This window comes from Buteo buteo, chromosome 10, assembly GCF_964188355.1.
Source record: "Buteo buteo chromosome 10, bButBut1.hap1.1, whole genome shotgun sequence".
Lineage (NCBI taxonomy): Eukaryota > Metazoa > Chordata > Aves > Accipitriformes > Accipitridae > Buteo > Buteo buteo.
This window is the reverse complement of record NC_134180.1, coordinates 24898685-24919039: the sequence shown is the minus strand read 5'-3', so window position 1 is coordinate 24919039 and position 20355 is coordinate 24898685. Positions and strand designations below refer to the sequence as shown.

Sequence of the window (20355 nt, the reverse complement as noted above, 5' to 3'; positions counted from 1 at the left end):
CCATTTTTTAAAGGTATTTATAGTGTTAATCTAATTGATTTTTTTTTTTTTTTTACAGCATTTGAAGAGGGGTGGGGGAGTGGCTTTAAGTTAATTTCCTGGGTTTTATATAAATTCTTGAGAGCTGTGTCATATTACTCCCTGTAAATGATTGACATTAAACTGACCTTTAGAAAGGAACCAAGAAAATAAAACTTGTATTTAGGCCAGTTTTTTTGTCCTTACTTTTTGATTTTAGGAAACACATTATTTCTCAAAAAAAAAAACCCAAGTTAGTGTGCAGTAGAATTACAAGGTTTTTAGACCAAATTGTAATTCTAAACATATAGTATGATATTCCTTTTTTGTGTATTCCATTTTAAAACAAATCCTGCTCAGTGAAAAAAAAAAAAAGTATTATCTGAACAAATTTTAACACAAAATTTTACCAAATTGCAACAATAAAAGTAGATGGTAGATCTCAATTTTAAATGTGAAAGCTTGTGATATTTTTTCTAGTTTTAATTTTACCACTAAAGCAGAAATAGAGAGTTCATTCCATCAGGCTAAAATCTTGCAGAAACAACAGTCAAATAAAAGATCGCAGAGAATAAGAGAAGTGACAGAAACTGGAGAGAGGTGTTCAAGGAAGTATTCTCAGATGTTCACTTACTTCTGGTATTTTCCATTTGTAGGTTTTTTCTAGATATTTTTCCATTACTGAATACATCGAAACCATCATTGCTTAAGTATTAAACTAATCCGATAAAAGTTATAAGCTTGGCCATTTTCCTTTGGACTAAGGTGAACATTCAGATGAAGTCAGTAGGAAAACTGGAGTCGTTCAAGTGGGAAAGGGGATACCAGTTTAATTCTTTAAATTTCCAAATACTCAAGAGATACAATGTATATCTTCTTAAATAAGTTTCTAAAACATTTTTAAATTGTTTGTTTTTCTTTCTAGAAATAAAAAAAGCCCACCACCTCACCCAGTCCTGTCTTCCATATCAGTTCTTTTTTGCTATCATCTAGGAACTGCTGTAAAAGGCGCGTTTCTAGTCACAATACTGAGAATACCAAGGATTGTTCTTTTGTACCTTTATAATATCCTAAAACAAAAGGTAGGTATATACTTCTGTGACACTATAAAAATAGTAGTTAAAAGGTGAGATTAATGAAAAAAAAGTGAAGAATATACTTCTTGATTAAAAATGGATGATATCATGTGGATTTTATATTTTATCCCATTTTCTTCATTAAGAAAACTTTTTTTTTCTCAACTTGGATATCAATTCTTCTTTTTTTTCTCTCAACTAAGATATTTTTAAAAGCAGAAAACACCAACATTAAAAACCACCTTTATTTAGTGTTTATATATAAAGGTTTTTATGAAGGACAAAGGAAAAATTTGGCAGAATGCTCTATTTAAATTTTTTGCATCATAAATTTAAAAAAAGCAAAGGTAAGAAAGAACATTATTGTTGCATATAAAATATCTTATAGAAGAGATTTCATCTGCCTTGTAATATGAGTTTACAGAAAGAATGTATGAAATAAGAACTATTCCAGAGATTTGTGTAGGATCCAAACCACATCTTTTAAGATACATAAAAAATATAGCTGGGCTGTTTTGATTGTTGCTTGCCTTCTTTCTATCTTTCATGCATCTCCACATCTCTCATCATCTGCTGAAAACATACCATTGCAGTTAGTTCTGGCACTCTGGCAAGGAGAGAGGGCTGTCATGACTGCACAGCTCTGATTTTAGAGGAAGATTTGGGCAAAGTTTTTAAATGTAGGTCTTTTCCTCTAGAGTTTACCTTGGCTTTGAAGCATGTTATGTATAGTTATGACAGGGTATTTACATTGACCATTCCTGGTACCTGTGAGGCATGTGTGTGGAGTATAGTTTATGAATGCTTAAATAAAAGCCCCTTGTAATAAGATACTTGAAAGATGTGTAAGTGTCTGGGTTTATGTCTCTTTCATAGGACAGGCTTGGTTATAAAACTTGGTGAATTGGGTCAACTAAGAACTTTGTTTAATGATGATAGGTGGGGTGAGTTGTGCTAGACAGAAGGTAGAGTATTTTCTGCCTCTAGAGGAAGCAGAGTAAGTGGACTTGTTGGTACGTGGTTTTGTAATCTGAATAGCTGTAGAAGATTTAACTAGCAAAGAAAGATTATTTGTGTCTATAGCACTGTGCTACAAGCTCCTTTTGGTCCAGTTGCCAAGCATTCAGCTGAGTATGTGATGTGACCCATAGCTGTAACTGCTGCTAAAGAGGCTATAAAGTGCTTGGGCCAGCTTGTGTCCCCAGTCAACAGAAGAATCCCCCCACAAAGTAACCTTGCTCCTTCCCATGGGAGAAAGGACAGGCTATGGCCCCTTTCCATTGAGGCTCTTTATAGAAAGGGCCAGAGTAGTGCTACTAAAGGTTGGAGAAGTGGTGCTGCATTCTTGTAGAGCTCACTCAGATTTTGCCACCCGTGCAAGAAATGCTGCTGTTTTCTGTGAACAGGAGGAAGCATCAGGGGTCTGCAAGCTTGCAGGTAAATTCACAGATGTTTTCTACACAGCAGTCTTCAAGCAGAATCAGAGAGGAGATTGTGTTTGAAGTCCCTTGCTCTAGGTTTTTTATAAACAGTACTTACTGGGGTTAATACAGTTTTAGTAAAATCATCTCTCCAGCAATACACATCAAGATTAAAGTATTTCTCTGCTGTCAGGAGTTTGTATGTACAGTCACCATTTTAAAGGAATTATTCCTGGAATATTTTCAAGAACCTCTTTGGAAAAAAGTTGGGAGGTTCATGATTTCTGCACGAAGAATGGTAGTTGTGGGGACCTGAGGTTTTCATATAGTAACTGGAAGATCTTTGCTTTCCGAAACAAAACAAAAACATTCTGACCTCTGGAAAAAGGTTAAAAAGACACAAGTGTTGCTGAACTGAATTTCCTTTTGCTGAGAAAAACAGCCAGTTAAATTTGGCAGGCTACCACGGCCACCAAGATGTCTTTTTCTTGTCTTGCTTGGTAAAATCTTTATATGGTAAACAATTCTGAGCTCATGATGTGATGGGGGGGGTGGTGTGTGTGTGTCAATCAATGGTCTATGAATGGTCTGTTCCAATGCATGCTTTTTCTTCCTGTCCTGAAAAAAGAATGTATTCTCTGAGTCAGTACCCGCACATGTGCATGTAAGTCCTTCTGCCCATTCTTTTATTTCTGTTCATTAGGGTACCAGTCATTTCAGAACTGTGGAGGTTTTTTGATAAACAAAAGAGTTAAAAATCTGTCGGTGCACTCCCAGATCACTGCAAAGTACTGTAAGGGTTACTGACTTGCCTGCCTGTTTTGTTCTCCAAGCAGCTGTCCGCTCACAAAGCTGCTTGCAGCACTTCTTTTCTTTTCCTAGAGAAGAATCTTCCATCTACAGGAAGAAAAAAAAATATGCTCAGCTCATCAGTCATTAATATTGAAGGGTCTGAATTAAAAACAGTTCCTGTAATCCTAAAGGAAATATCTGCTGCCTAAGTGAATGCTTTATTAGAAGAGTCAGTCACTTGTAAAGCAAGTTTTTCTAAAATGGCAGTACTGTTTGAGTCTAATTCTGTGTCCAGTAACCAAACATTTCATTTTATTGCAGGAGAGTGCATGTGCAAAGTGCCTGTTCAAGTGCTGTTTCTGCTGGTTTTGGTGCCAGGAAAATTGCTTGAGATGCTTTAACCAGGTACACTCTGTCATCTATCTGTCACTAAACCATCTGCATACCTAGTCTAGAAACAGTGTGTGTATGCTAGCTCCATTTAGCACGACTAAAGCAACATCCAGTGCACGCAAGCCAAAGTTTCCTGCTGGCCACCTAAACTAAACAAACAAAAAAGCCTTGAAGTGTAGATGGAACTTGTTGCAAAGAAACAGGGAATTGGCAAACATGCAAGGTGCAAGATTTTAGAAAACTTGTTAATACAGCTTGAGATAGCCCTTTCAGAGGGCCACTTGCTATTTCTGTAGGTAGGAAGACTTAACATTTTGTTGAGTTGTGCCAGACAGACTACTGAAATACAGTGGGTCCAGGTGGAAGGAAGCAATGAAGAAGTAAGAAACCCACCTGGAGATGTGTCATTAAACTAGATACAGTATTTTCCACTTGAAAGTCCTGAATAAAGAAACTTGAACTCCTGGCTGATTTCCATTATCAATATATCTGGGAATATGATCCATGATGAAAAAGCCAGATGATATAATATACTCTTTCTTTGAAAGACATCTTTGTTTTGTTAGCAGTTTTATTTCAAAAGTGTTTTTATTGGAAATGGATGATTTCTGACATACAGCAGTTTTTCACATACTTGACTCCTACTTTTTCTGATCCTTTTCTCCAAATGTTTTCCAGCTCTATATACATTGATGTAAATAGTTAATTTTTCTCTTTGTCAGTCCCCTTTTGTTATCTCTGGTGACTGTGGTATTCTTAATGTGAAAGGGAATCAGATGTTCATGCAGATTCCTAACTGTTGTTCTTTGTTCTCAATGCTAAGGGTAGTAGTGAAGTAAACAAGACAATTCTGATAAAGGGTCTGGCTTCTCCTCTAAAGTAGGTACATAAATTAGCCTTAATCTTGGACAACTATGAAGAGAAAGTTTTTCACTTAGTTCAACCTAGATTAAATACTTGTGCAGTGAAATCTCTAGTTCTAGACGATGAATTTTCCAGACTTAGATTTTTTAGGTAGATCTTATGGTCACTGACTTGGTGAGGAATCTCAGAGTTCATCTTGACTCCAGGCTTTCCATTTGTAGTCACCCTTTCTCCTTGGCTTCCTGCCTTTCAAAGAGATATCCAGCATCCTAGTGTTTACTTTCTCCTGCTGTTGTATGCTATGTGTTTGTTAAAAAAAAGAATTAATTACTGTAATGTTCTTCCTTTTGTTTCAGAAGTCTGTATTGTAGCTTATGTTCCCTTAAAAGATTTCCTGTTTCCTAATCTATTGTAGGCAAATTTCTGTTTTTATATGAGTTGTGGTTTTTAACCTAATGATCATAATACTGTGTTTGCTGTTAGAGAATTGTTTGTTTGAACATCTTTTTGGCAAAGACAATGGCGTTCCACGTGCTTCAAATCCAGGGCAATTTGGGCGAGGGTTAGAGGAGAAGAAAAGCAAGAACATGCTGTAAGATTTTAACAGAAATTTTTATCTGTATGAAGGGGTAACATTGGTCTCAGGTTATTGTATTTCCTAGAGTAATTAATGAATCTAATTTTTTTTTCCTATAAAGAATGTATTCAAGCCTATTTCTTAAAAAAACCATTTTGACTAAGATTGAAAATCTTCAGTTTTATAAAATCTGTGGCCAAATATAAGAAAGAAAAAAAAAAAGGGAAAAATAAAAGACAAGTCTGCAGTTTTAAGCAGCTTAACATATGGCTTGATTAACAGAAGTACTGAACTCTTAAGAGTTCTTACGGAGTGGTAAAAGCTGCTGGGTACAGCCTTGAAATTTCACATTGGTGTTGAACATGGACTTGAGAGGGATTAAAAAATTGCTTGTACCTATGTTTCTAACATTTTGAAAGTATTTTTAGTTCAGATTTTGATTTTTTTTTTTTGAGTTGAAACTACTGAAATGTGGAAAAGCTGTTACAAAAGTTGGTTCAAAGCTCATTGTGTGCATTAAAATTCCTTTACTATGTTTTTGCCTTTTATTCCAGTATTACCTTCACTATAGTAATAAGCATATAATTACCTGAAACGGGGAAAAAAAAAAAAAAAAAAAAGGCAAGCCTTCCCCATCACTTCTGCACTATTTTCTTCAACCTGTTGTTATATTGCTTAGATGATTTAAATTCTTTCTTCTCCTTCATTCACAAGTTTAATCAGGATTAAACAGAGCCCCTTGTTTTCCCTTTGGGAAACTTGCAGATGAGAAACAGGTGCTGGAGGAAGTAACACTGGTGACAGAGCGTGAGCTTCTTTCTTCCCATGCAGTATCAATGAAGTGCTCCGTTGTGTTATCAAAGAGTACTTTTTGGGCTGAGGTGCCATCTTTCAGGTGGGATTTCACACTGACTTTGATAGTTTCATGCATCCTTGAAGTGTCTCGTTCTCTGCAGGCTCCGCTAAGTTTTGTTCAGCTCTCCTGGAACTTAACTGAAACAGGGCCAAAAAGGTACCCTGTCATCTTCCCATTGTGACGGAGTGCTGTGCTAGTCGCTGACAGTTGCCGTATTTCCAGTGGCAGTTGGAGGAGGGGTAGTGTAAACCCAGCATCCTGTGCAGATTGCCATGTGGATAATTACATTCTGCCTTCCTGAATTTCTTTTGGATTTGCAACTGGATCCTGTGCTAAACTGTGGTGTAGTGTTGCTATGTGCTGTTAAACAGTTCACTCCTTAAGCTGTTCCATTTCAGTCATGGGCAAAGTGATTCATGTGTGTGTATAATCCATTAGTAACAATTGTAAAGCACTCTGGATTCTATCTGGATGAAAAGTGCTTTGTGAATATAAAGTCATTATCCTTACTTGACAGTTCTGTTTGCCAACACTTGTCAGAATTACCACAGATTTTTCATCTTCTGGCTCTGCTGGTTTCAGTATGTTCCAGATAAACATATCCAATCATCTCAAGTGAAATCTGGGAGATTGAAATTTCTCTTCTGTAAAAAGAATATGCTGGGTTTTTTAATGTGGTTTGGGAGCTACAAGGTCTGTCTGTCTCCTGCTTTCTTTAATTATAGTGGCAGTCTTAACTTTTGATGCATCAAAGTGCTCACTTCCCGCCCCCCCTTTACAGCCTTGTTGCAGGGACATTTTTAGACAATATATCTATTTCAGAATAGTTTTGCTTTTCTGTGTCTGCTTTGGGTTCATCTGCAGCCAGTTGGCAAGCAACTGCTCCGAAGTGCAGCACATGGATTTCTGAAGGAGTTGCTGAGCAGTACATGGTTTCTTTATTTTCATCAGCACAGTTACTTGCAGCATAGCCTTCCGGGCCCTGTGGTAGCCATTACTGAAGTCAGCAGTGTGTAAGCCTGCATTTGCTGATACTGAGACCCTTCAACTGATACTGAAAGCCAGCAACTGTCTGGTGTAAAAAAAACAAGCAAGTCTGTCTAATGGTCGTATATCCATGGCAGTTGGTTGTCCCTTAAACTTTGGATGGAAGCCTATCAGGCGGTTGCATTAAATGCCTTGTGGAGAAGTGACCTAGATAAAACCAAAATTCATGCATGTTAATGTAAGTACAGTTCGCCTCTGCACTGCCAAACACATTGTGCGTCACCCTATAAAGTACTACTTCTTCCTCCCAAAAACAATACTGCATTTTAATGTTACTGGCAAAATTGCTTCTAGATGTTAAGCTAAATTTTCATTCATCTTGAAAATACAGTTGGCTAAAATGTTCACCTTCAGTGAAATCATATTTTAAATATGTTTGTTTTCCCTCTACAGGGTTTATGTATGTGATAACAGGAAATAAAATTCCTTAGGTCTTTACTTGCTCTGTAGCGTGAATCATGTGGGGACAGAGATGAACAAGGCTGACTAATTCTTCCTTTGATACCTTCCTCCTCTCCCCTATCCCATTAAAAAAAAAAAAAGAAAAAAAAAAAGAGGGAGAGAGAAAGAAAATAAGAGGCAGTGAAGCAAGTGACCAATAATTCAGTGCTTTTAAGCACAGCAATTTATGAACAACTCTCTGGAAATGTTCAGTTTGATTTTATTTCAGAAATCCTAAATGAGAGCATTGTCGCACTAACTGCAGAAGCCACTGTAAGCAACTCCAGTAATGATGTAATCGTGATGCAATGGTTACTTAAAGCAGGATCCTTGTGGTCCAACCCCTGTGGTTGAAATGGAGCCCAGGTGTATCAGTGTGATGCTGTAGGGAAGGACACCCAACTACCCTCCAAGGAGAAAGTTGTGTTGGTCCTACCCACTGGATGACAGCCATGGAGGGAGTAGATGACACACAAAGTAGGAAGCAAGGACAGTTGAGGGACAAGATTTTCTCCAGTAAGTCCAGACTGCAAATAGAAGGTGGAATGGAAATAAAGGAAAGCTGTGTTTCTTGGACTGCTTGGGAAAATTTGGGAGGCTATTGGAGGGTTTCTTACAGATGGTAATTAGCCTAAAAATCAAAAATAACCATTTCTGTATTAGCTGTGTGCTTATGGGTTAGAAGTGGGGGAGAAGAATATTCTCCATGTGTTTGTCAGCCACAGGACAATAGCCTTTAGTTAACAAGGCTGCAGAAAGGGCAGATTTGGTCCTGGAAGGTATGAGATGAAATACTTGCACCAGGAAGAGGGACATAAATGCTGTTGTACAAGTTGCTGGTTAGGTGATCAGGCTTATCTCTTGGGGTGGGGTGGGGGCAGGACACTGGGATATCGTGGTGTGTCTACTTTAGACAAATAAAGGGTAAGAGCAAGCCTGTTAGCTGTCTATGAGTATATCAAGAAGAGAAACAGCAGGGAGGGATAAGAGCCAAGACAAGATCAGCAGAAGAATGAGTGGATGTAAACTGTTCATGAGCAAATGTTGTCAGGAAGTTGGAAGAGGGTTCCTGAGGACCAGAGGGACAACTGTCTGGAATAGCTCCAAATGTACGGGCTGGGAGAGGGAAAAGTAGTTTAAAGAGGGAGCTTTCCACATAAGAGAAGAAATTGTATAATGTGCTAATCTGAACTAGCCAGGGACCGGAGTGGCTGAAAGTCCCTTCCAGTCTTACGTGTCCTCATCTCTTCAGTGGGGCCTCACAGGCCCGTGTTGCTCTAATTTCCCACCACCATCTGAGACGCACGATACAGCTTTCTCACCAAGTCACTAACTGCTGTACAGCAGCCACAGAAATGTCATTGCCTCTTGCTACCACTGGATTTTGTTTTCTGAGGGGATTCCACTGACAGCTGTGACACTTGCAAGCTAAGACCCTTTAAAGTCCAGCCTGAGCTGCACAGTGTTGCACTGGGTGTGGCTAACCAGGGCAGCCCCCAAGAGAGTTGGCAGCAACAAGATCAGATCAGGCTGAAAATACCAGCAGAGCAGAAAAAGCTGAAGTGGGATGCGAAACCAGCATGTCTCCTGCTTCTTTTTTAAGAAGATTCTGTTGCTATGGCAATCCTCTCTTCCTCAAGCTCATTTTATTAAAGCAAGTCCTAGAATGGAGGACTGAATTCAGCTGTTACACAAAGTAGCAATTATTCTCAACAATTGGGGAACTTACGGCCTGGATCTGAGCCACAGCGCCTTTCTCATGAAGCTAGCAGGTCAATTCTTCCAAGACCCTTGACATTCTGTGTTGTGAGGCACAGAAGGATGTATTCTTTAAATAGGTTTTTTTGCATGATGTGGTATTTGGAAATATGTAAACATTCACATTCCTTATTTATTCATCATGACGCTGAGAAACTAGTGTCTAGTTCCCAGGCTCCAAGCCAGAGGAGGCTTGTGTTCTTCACAAAGGTGGTGATATTGTACCAACTTGCTGGTGCAAGGATAAAGACTGTTCCTGACCCACTATCTCTCATGCTTTCTGATCAATGGTATGCTATTGATTCCATTATTACTTGCTTGTCACCATAGCAGAGACTACTATTGTAAAGCATCAATTCATTAAGCAAAGATAAAAATTTAATAGCTATATTGGACCAGACTGAGTCTCTGTCTAGCTCAGTATCCCATCTCCAACTGTGGCTGTGAGTGAACACGAAGGTAGCACAAGTGTATATTTCCCTGTCCCCATGCTGTTTCTGAATCTCTCTTCAGCTGGGGGACTTCTTGAGCCGAGTACATTTTCTGTGTGTTTAATAACTCTCAGTGGATTCCTTTTCCCTGAACTTTCCCAGTCTCCCTTGAGCTCATGCAAACTTTTAGCAGCTAAAGCATCCTTTGTCCAGCAGTTCACAGCTTACAGACTTACAGTGAGAAGAAAATTCAAATTTGGCTCCTACTACTTCGTATGGTCCTCCCCCTGCCCAGTCTTTGTTCTGGAAGAAACACTGAGCCATCTAACCCTACCTACCCTCTCTGCATTTCTCATGATTTTGTAGCCCTCTTACCACATCCTCCTTCAGTCATCTCTTTTCCAGACAGAAGAGCCTGGTGTACTCTGTTGTTCCCCAGAGAGGAGACATTCCATACCTTTTGGATCATTCCTGCTGCCCTTCAAGTCCACTAAAGCTTTTGTGCATGGGAAAAGAGAATGCATTCTGTAGAAAGCCACATTTAAATAACTTGTTTCTAAATGATAGCAGGTTCTTAACTGACCACGGTTTACCATCTTAGCCTTCGCAACTATCTTTTCTTTGAAAGGGATTGGGCTGTTGCACATACCCTGCAACTGGAAAATTAATGGGATATCTAAGCTTTGTAGTCCAAAATCCAAAATGATTTGCAAATATTGGTAACAGCTTGAGTGTGTTAGATGCTCTTTGGTGGGTAAGGCTGAGAAATCATTTGAGCTCATTTCTGTGCAACTCGGTTTCATGGTAACATACATTTGCTTAAGTGTTAGGCATGTATTTTGTTAGTGAGAACATGTAGATTTCTGTGTGGCTGGATGGGATCAGGGTATGGCGTCTGTATGGGGAACCTGGGAACTGTGAGGAAAGTGTGTGGAGCCCCAGTTTAGGCTGAACAAAAAACCCTCCAAACTTTTTTTTTGTTCCTTAGAAGTGTGTTTTTTGCCAAAGGTAGAGATCACTTGGCTAAGTCTTCAGCTTGTACTAGTAGTATTCTTGCTTCACCTATGTCAATGACTAGTTTTGTAGCCTTCGGCAGTTCATTCATTTCTGTGTCTTTTATTCCTTCTATAAAGTTGGATTATTACCTGGCTGCCTTTCTTGCTTGGATGTTGTGACTAGTCGATACTTACATGATTTGTTGAGGTTGTAATCGTTATAAATGCCATTTTTTATCAACTGGTTTGTAAGATGACAAATCCCTGTGCAGGTAGTCTTCAGTCTCCAGCATTAGTTTCAGCCTTTCCAAGATAACTGTTCTAGTTAATAAATATCAGAAATCCTTTTCGTTGCACATTCCTCAGATACCAAAGTGGCTAATTCAAGAGTGCAAACAAATGGTTATTTATTTTAAGTTTGGAAACAATGTTTGTACAAGTGCACGTGCATTTTCAACATTCTTTTTAATTTTTAAAATGGAACATTTTTTGCTATTTATAATGAATACAGAATCTCTGTTTAATTTATTGGCAAAACTTATACTGACCTCACCAGATCAGGATCTGCTCTGTGAGTTTAGTTCTTAAGGGACAGAAACAAACTTGGAAAACCCTTTTCCACTTTGTATCTCAATTTCCTGTCTGTTAATGGGAACGATGAAACAGATTTAACTCACAGCATGTTATAAGGATAGGTCTATCCATGTTTGAAACATGCAGCGACAGCTACAGACAGAAGACGGAGAGGGAGCTTGACTTGAGGCCATCTATGCTATGCCGGTGTGCTGGGGAGATGGTAGCCCAGCAAGGTTGGCGCTGGCCTTACCGAGCTGCCAGCTCTCCGGCTGCCATGTCCTGGGCCAGTGGTACTGCAGGCGAGCTTGGGGGCTGTCGGGTTTCCTCACACGGGATGGCAGCAGGCCGCTTACAAACCGGTCGGGTTGAGGCAGGCAGGTGGGACAAGGATGCTTCTCTTTCAGAGGTGTAGGCAACTGAGAAGGCGAAGGTACTGTAGTCAATGCCTCACGGAGCCAAAGGGTACACCTCGCTGCCGTCCTGTTACGGCACTCCCCGGGGAATGGATCAGCGTCGGTATAAATGAAAGCTAGCACAGAAAGTGTTTTTTCCTATTTAGGAATGAAGCGAACTTGCTTGTTTAAACAGATTTTTATGCAGACGCTCTACGTGTTTCTGTGGAGTTCCGTGGAGTCTTTGATTTTTCTTAGAGTAGGCAATAAATCCATGGTCTGTCTTTATACTTTTTCCATCTATGTATGTATTTGCTACTATGTAAGTACAATATTTACAGGATGTCACTGTTTACTTCTACTCTTTTTTTGCTTACTATCAGAGAAAAAAAATTCCTTTGTCATATACAAAATAAATAATATCCACAATTAAGAGACAAAGGATCTTTGACTGCATTTACTTTCTTTCTTTCTCTGTAATATTTTAAGATAATGTCAATACAGCTTTGCTACACTATGTTACAGAAATTGCTGTGGGGTAGAACTGGACTCTGTAGAAATAAATTTTCTCTGCCTTCAGCTATCTGAAATTTTTGAAAAGAAAGTGTTTTGCAGTAGGCCAGTATAATTCACTTTCAGCAAACCAGGTTTGGTTTTTTTCACTTCCAGGTGAAGCAGAAAGTATCTGAGCACCGAGTACATGTTGTGGTGTATAAATTCCTTCAGAATAGTAATCTCTTGCACACTGTGTTCTTACTGACGATACCAGATGTAACTAATGTTTTGTGGCATAATCCACCTTCTAATATTTTGAGTAAAGGGAAACTACTCATAAGACTTGCTGGTAAAGTTCAGCATACATTTCAGGTATCCTGAGTGCTGTTTTTCTTAGCTGGTATTTTCGGGACAGTTTCAAAACCTTGTTGAGGAGTTCCATAAATGAGACATATATGTCAAGTTATGCACAGCAAGTGGTAAAATAATCCAGTCCATAGAGGTAGATATTCTGTCCTCCCCACCTGTCTTGGCAAGTTTCCACAGAGAGAAATCTTCTAAAATTCTCAATAAATCAAAAATCTGTGACTGCCACCCCTACTGTCTCTTGAAATGCTGGTCTAGTCCAGGATCCTTTAGCTGTTCTTTCCCAGTCATTTTCACAATTGATCCCATCTTTCATGAAGAGGTTTATTTTATGGCTATAGCCATAAGCTTGAATGGTAGTTGCATATGAATAGTTTGAAAGGGCCATGTATAAAAGCTTTTTTAATCATCAACTTTTAAATGGCTTGATAACTACATAGCTTGCTTGTTCCACTTGCATAGTTTGCCAGTAGTCTTGGAGATAGACTTGTAGAAAATAAGCAAGTAAGTTTGGATAGCGTGACTCCAGGTAAGTCAGTGTTTTGTGGTAATTGTGCCGTATTCATTAACAAGAATTAGGGTAGAGAACTTTGGTATTTTAAGACAAATTGGATAAAGGTGGGTTCAGAAATTTATTTAGTCCCTATTCTAGCATTTACTAATGGTGGAAATCATGTAGAAAAGCTATTTAACTTTAGAAACATAGTTATTACAGTCCCTTAAAATAAAATTGCCATATTATGCAAAATAACTCTTTATAGTCATAAAGTTTGTATTTCCAAATAGAGTTTAAGGCTTTGCATCTCGCTGAAGTAAAATCTAGATATGAGTCTCTGCTCTCTCACTGCATTATTATCTTCTGTAATTTCAGCATGCATACACAACTACAGCCGTAAATGGGACAAATTTTTGTACGTCAGCAAAGGATGCTGTCTTTATTTTGGCAAAGAATTCTGCTAAACTTGCATCCATTAGCTGTTTTGGAGATTTTATCCTATTTCTAGGAAAGGTAAGAGTAAGAAATGTTCTGTAAGAATGAAGTGAAAAATCAGATTTGATTCTCTTTTCTTACACCTAAAGTAAATAAGGTTAATCTTTGTTAAACTCAGTGTTGTTAATGCTGTAAAATGAGTTTGGGAGTGAAGATAATGTCTGAGGAATTTAATCCTTTTCATAGTCTTTACAGAGTTATTTAGTTGTATTACAGTAGTGTCCTTGGCACCACTCTCACAGTTCCCATTGCAATAAGTCTTTGGTAAATACATAGTAAAAGGTTGCCTCTGCCCTACAGAATTTACATGTTGAATTGAACACAAAGTGTGACAACTACATGATGCTAGGAACTGCATAGCTACCTCCCAGATGAGATGTGCTGTTAAAATATGGGCTGTAATGTTTTTGCCTTAGGGTTTTGGGGGTTTTATTTTTTTTAAGAAACATTTCTACATGATTAATGAGGCTGAATTTCTCTCTCACTGCCCTTTACAGGTGTTTGTTGTATGTTTTACTGTTTTTGGAGGATTGATGGCATTTAACTACCATCGGGAGTTGCAAGCTTGGGTAGTTCCTCTGTTGCTGGTTGGATTTTTTGCCTATGTGATGTCCCACAGCTTTCTGTCTGTGTTTGAAGTGACAGCGGATGCCGTGTTCCTTTGCTTTGCTATTGATATGGAGACAAATGATGGATCTGCAGAGAAGCCGTACTTTGTGGATCAGGAACTGCTGGTAAACCCCAGTGCTAACAGCAAAGATACTTGAGGCATTCTAAGCTTTTGGGGACTTTTTCTTTCCCCAAGACGTAGTAATTTGAACCCACAACCCATGCTATTTCCTTCCCAACACCTTAGAACAGGATAGACTCAGGGATACAAATCATGTGTGAATTTATAAACTGAAGTAAATGGCTCTCTCTGACCCTGTGTGCTAGCTATGATCTGCTGCCTCCTTTTAGATCATACCATGTAAGTCATGGCTGACTTTTTAGGCCTTGTTAGATATATGTTCAATATATTGTTGGTAATTAAAAAATATAAATAAATAGATGAGCTAGCTGCAGAGACCAATCCATGGGGTGCCCTAAGATTAGACGTTGTGTTGTGCCTTACTGTACAGTGAAGAACAAAAGTAAACAAGGAGCTTTTTGTTGCCAGCAAGCAGGTCAGGTATCCGTCTACATCCTATGGATGCTGTAGTTCTGAACAAACTTCATGCAAACTCGTGACATTCTGCTTCATACCTATACAGATTCTTTTGCCAAAATACTGTCTTCTGTCACTTGATTGAATTCTTCTGCCTCTGGACTGATTGTTCTGTGTCTTTACCCTCATAATTACTGTATTGTATTACAAGCATTTCCATGGAGAATCATTACATAGCTAATAGTGATGGAGAGCTTTAGCTGAAGCATTTGAATGTATATATGCCATCCCTTTCATATTAAGAGAATATCTGAAGATGCAGATGTTTTTTCCTTTCATGCTACTTTTGCCAGTTCTGTCTTTTCCTTCATAAACCATGCAACAAAGAAAATCTTAGTGATTCATGAAAAACAAACTCAGCAGCCAGAATAGCTCATATGATACGAATGTTCTGGATGAATTTCTTCAGGACAGTGTCAGAAGAACTGGTGGGGTTTTTTTGTTTTGTTTTGTTTTTTTTAATGCTGCTGTTAGGTTCCCTGCAAAGTTCATAGAGTTTTGTTGAAAAGAAAAAACAGCACAAAGGCAGCCTAAAGATAGGATTAACTCTTTGTACAGAAGAAAGCAGATAGATATTCTTTGGCTTTGACTCAGAACAGTACTTAAGCATATGTTCCGAATAGGTTACTGAATGGAAAACTCTGAAGCCTTGACCTCTGTTCTTCTCCCTCTGTTTTGCCAAATGTTAAAATACTTAAGCCAGTTCTTCCTCATGAAACAAACAGAGGCTTTCCTTTCTCCACTTCCAAACTTTGTGGTAGTTTCTCTTTAACTCTGGTTTTAATCCTTGTAATTAGCCATGCCCTCGGGCCTTGGGTGAAGAGAGGGGTGAGGAGCCTTCCAAGCAGGGCAGGCTGTGTAACCTTGTTTGGAAAAACTGGGGGCAGCACATCCAAACTCCTCCTCATTGCATGATCAAGAGTAAGTTTACTCACATAGCCAAGAACTTGGAGTTTCCCAATACATGAAGGCATTTGACTTGGGACATCTGTGTTACAGTCAGGTTACAAACATCTGAGGGTGGAAGGTAGGCTCTGTGGCCCTCAGGATAATATGCAGCAGTGGGCAGAGAGCTGGGTGAGGGGTTTCAGACAGCCAGAGTCCTCATTCCTGTAGTTGGAGATGTAACAGAGATTCTTGATTCATCCTTCTCTGTTGCATTCATCACCTTTGCTGCCTCTGCAGAGTTCCTCCTGGTATCACTCAGTGTCATCCAGCTAGGAACCAGCTACAGTTTCTTAGCCTTGACCTAATTATCTTCCTTTACCAGGTGTTTTTATTTACATAATGGTTTGCATTCCCAAATAATCTCACTGTGGTTTTTGCTTGTAGACATTGGTGAGTCAGAGTAACAAGTTAACAGAAGGGCAAAAATACGGAAGTGTGACACCTTTCCAGGACAATGAAGATGGGACAGAGCTCCAACCTATGGTGAGACAGGAGTGTGGGATATGCATTTATCTGCTAGCTAATGTGTTTGCCTTTATGTCCCAGGAAGAATGGATGGTAGGCTGTCACGTATCTCCTGATGTCTCGTAGCAACCAACATGCTGTACCCAGTATTCTGTTTTTCCTTCTATTGCTTTCCCTCGTCAGGAAACCCTCTGCTGGTTCAAAATGAGGTGGATCAAATATTTGTTCTCATCCTTCATCCCATTCCCCAGTGTGCCCAGCAGAGGAAGAGAAAGATCGGACTATGGCAAGGGGGTGGGAGATAAATCCCATTCAGAGAGTCCTTCATGTGTCTGCTGTAGGAAAGTCAGAAGAGCGGTAGGCTGCTTGATTTCATGCCGGAACTGCTTTAGTTCCAGAGCTGTAAGATCAGAGCTTAGAAGCCTTCCCTCTCTGCCCTCACCCTTTTTCTTTCTTTCTTTCCTATCAGTTTATATATTTATTTACTCTGTTTTATGCTAGGGTAAAAAAGCTGAGATGCCATAAGGGAGTGTTCCCCCACACCCAGGCTTGGGAAAGTCCTGAAAGTAAATGCTCACTAACTGATATCTGAAAAAATATTGCAAATTGCCCAGCCTGAGAAGCTGCCCCAGCAAGTTCAGAATCTGGGCTGATTTTCCCCCAGCATTGGGGCAGGGGCCAAGCCAGAGAAAGATTCTGCAGCAACAGTTACTCTGGCACCTAGCTTGCTAGATACAACTACCAGTGTCTTGTGCCCTCCTTGCTACTTCTTACACAAGTGTAACAGATGTTGGTGATTTTTCTTGATGTGCTTTCAAGAGGTACTAGGCTCTAGCAAACTCTCATGCAATCTTGTGGGCATTCTGCTATAGGCAGAGCGCTGCTTCAGCTTATTGCGACAGTGAGGGATAGTTGTACTTGATTTTTTCATTGTTTGCGTCTGTTACTGCATTCTTCAGTAATTTTTTTTGCCAAGCACACAAACCAGGTGGGGTGGGTGTGTGTGTTATTCCCTGCTAGAGGATTGTGGATTTGAGACACAAAAGAACCTTAATTATTTTCCCAGTTTACTCTTACAACATTTAAATGCAGTAACAGGACTAGTGCTACACATTATTTGACTCCTTTTTTCTTTCTTTGTAGACTTGAATGTGAAGTGCACCAGGAAGTGTGAAGGCAGACCAGCAACAGCAAAAACAGTCATAGAAAAAAAGTAAAGGTTACCAATACCCCAGGACAAAGTATTAGTTCTATAAATCTTTGTTGTACTTTCTGCACTGGTAAAATGACACAATCTGTTTGTATGAATAATGTATTTTGTGTGTCAGCACATCTGATTTTAATATACTAGTTATGATGGTCTGAAAGTTGTTAATAAACAAACTTCTTGTAAATTACTATGTTGTCAGACTAAAAATACTAAGTCTACAAGGTCATTGGGCCATCCTTTTTAGCTTTTTGGTGTGTCAGCTAACATGGGTTTTTTTCATGCCTCTCTGGGAACACTGGGCCAGTCATCCCTGGATCAGTGAACATTGAAACATTTGTAGAGGAGGCACTCCAAGATGACTGTTTCTTGATTTGTTCTGTGTACCTGAACAGCCAGTGCAACTGATTAAGGAACAGTACTAAGCTCATTGATGGAAATTACCATTGATAGAAGTTCTCTGTAGCTGAGATAACTAATGGTTATGAGTTAGGTGTCTTTTAATTATCTTTTGGGAATGGTTTTTACAAGTTAGTATCATAAACTATCCACTGGCTCCTCTCTAAAGGGCAGATGAGGAATAGTCCTTTTTTTGTAAATAAAAATAAACAACTACCTTCCCTTTGAAATTGAAAAGGCAAAAGAAGCAGAAAAATTTGTATCTGGATTTCAAGCTTGACAAAGAAGTAGCAGATGAGCAGTGGCTGGGCAGAAATGAGATAAAAGGGTGTTATAAATATCGAAATGTTAGCTGTAGCATGGATGTGAAATATAAAATATCATGGAGGAATGTAGCGAAGAGACTGTCAGGGCTCTAGTTGGAAGAGGGACATAAAAGTGTAGATGCTTTAAAAAAAAATAACTTGCTAACAGTCTGTCAGCATTTTCTTGTGAGTAATTTTGAGGTTTCTTTAAACTTTGTACCTGTACCCTGGTTATAATACACTTCTGTGGGCTCCACCTCATTCTGAGTGTGGGGTAATTTTAGATTTTACTCAGTGGCACATGATTTTATTCTTTTTGTTCAAAAGCTCCTTTAATACTTTGTTTGAGGAGAGGTTTGAGGTAGGAAGACGACTCCAATCAGGGATTTCAGTAAAGTACACATCAGTATACGAAGTGAGACATTACTGCAGGTAAGTGACTCAAACCTGCCATAATGAATAGATTGATAAACCTTTGATCAGTCACAGCTTGGAAGTTACATACAGAAAAGCTCACTGATGGCCTTAATGACAAATCTGTTTCAGCTAAATATTGTATCTGCTCCCCTGCTGTTGAAAGGAGACTAGTTATATGCTAGGGAATGCTAAGAAATACTTGCTTTTTATTCTTTATTTAAATAACTTTTGTCTACTTTAGTATGAGCCACTTCAAGAAGTTGAGGAGTATGGGATAAATGATGAAAAGGGGCAAGAAACAGATTAATTACTTTCTGCCTGGTAGGTGAAGCTGATCATCTACTGGCTGTGACTCACTACCTCTCATTATTTAAAACTGTACACTTGGGTACTTCTGGTGGTCGGCTTGTGGATGCTGTGGGAACTGGAAATCATGCTGAATGAGCAATAGCTCTCTAACCTTGAGAAAGTGTGCAGATATGGTACTTACAGAGGGGCAATACTTTTCCCCTGCCATAGTTCCCAGTAAGATTGCTTCTGTATACCTTTTAATTAAATTTTGTACATAAAGCATAGCTTTATAGCTTTCAGGTGCAACACAGCACCTCCCAATCTTATATACATCCCACTAGCAATGGTGTCAACAACCTCCAACTGTAGCATTCCTGTGTGGCAGGAGTCCTCACCTGAATTAGAGGGATGAAGCACCCCTTACAGAAGTTGATGCTATTTAGTGCTCGTTTCTCATTGCCATCTTCCCTTGCAGGATAGTGTAGTCAGGCAACTATAAAGCAGCCTAGAAGTAGATGGTGGGGTTGGATGTAGGAACGGCTCATGTGAATACATAGTTAGTACTAGTTTAGGTACTGATGCTTGTCCAAGCCACTTCTGGTATTTCAACATCTGCCCTGTAAAGGAGCCCAATACTGTATGGACTTTTCTTTCCTGCAGCTATGGAAGATTGAATTCAGAGGAATGAAAGGTACTTTTATAACTATATTCCTTAAAAATAGGAGATGGGGACTACTGGTGTCTGTACGCTAGGAAATGGTTAAGTATTACAGCTTATTGTTTTGAGCAAGGCAGTTTGCATTTGGTCTTGCTTAGTGTCTACTTCAAACTCTTGCTTAATTCATTTATGATTCCACTGGATACCTCTGCTGAAAGAAAACAGGCATACTGAGAACAGCTTGTGTGTTGTTTTGTTTCCTCTGTTGAAGTACATACATAATAAATGTGTGCAAGCTGTTTAAAGCATAAGTTTTGGATTCAGAAAGAGCAGGAGGGCATGATTCAGGCTTTCAAAAAGAGACCATGCTTTCACCCAACCTATGACAGCAACAAAGGTTTGTTGTTGATAATAGCACTGCTTTTCAGCATTCAGTACCATAGATCTAAATTGTTAAATACTATTATTTTGAAGGGGAGAAATAGTATAGTTCAGGAAGAGCAGGTCTTAACAGACATTTTCATAATAATTCTCTTGCCTCAGATGCAGGGCTTGGACCAGTGACCTCCAGAGGTCCTTTCAAATTTAAATTCTGTGAAATAAATAAGCTTAAGACTTGTTCAACAAACAGGTCAGTCAAAAGTCAGGTCACCACATCACACCCAAAGATAACAGAAACTAATGGAGCAAAGCACAAACAATTTCTAATCTTAAGGGAAGAATCCTTTACAAGTCCAGAACTTGTAACTATAAAACATTTTATATGTTACTGTAAATAAGCATAATCTGCAGTAAATACTTGTAAAAAACACTAAAGATATTTTTTTAAAGTTAGGATCAGTAACAATGGCCCCCATTGAGAGCATGCTCTTTTTTCTCCTGTTAAAAACAGTCCGGGTAAATTAGTACAGCCTGTCTCCACTCCATGGTGAGGAAGAAAGCATTTTCCATTTAGGAACAAAGCTCTGC

The 20355-nt window shown here is 39.0% G+C and overlaps 1 protein-coding gene across 2 annotated transcripts in view; it reads left to right on the top strand.

Moving 5' to 3' along the window:
- SLC44A3 (solute carrier family 44 member 3) overlaps window positions 1-17506 on the top strand; it is a 41452-nt gene extending 23946 nt beyond the window's left edge. The window contains exons 11-16 of one of the 2 annotated variants that reach the window (XM_075038952.1): window positions 944-1100; window positions 3629-3712; window positions 13370-13507; window positions 13987-14223; window positions 16029-16127; window positions 17253-17506. In XM_075038952.1, coding sequence (XP_074895053.1) covers window positions 944-1100; window positions 3629-3712; window positions 13370-13507; window positions 13987-14223; window positions 16029-16127; window positions 17253-17258 — 721 coding nt within the window. In that variant the 3' untranslated portion in view covers window positions 17259-17506. The remainder of the gene's footprint in view (window positions 1-943; window positions 1101-3628; window positions 3713-13369; window positions 13508-13986; window positions 14224-16028; window positions 16128-17252) is intronic. The other variant, XM_075038953.1, reaches the window with a different exon arrangement.
- Window positions 17507-20355: the final 2849 nt, after the last annotated feature.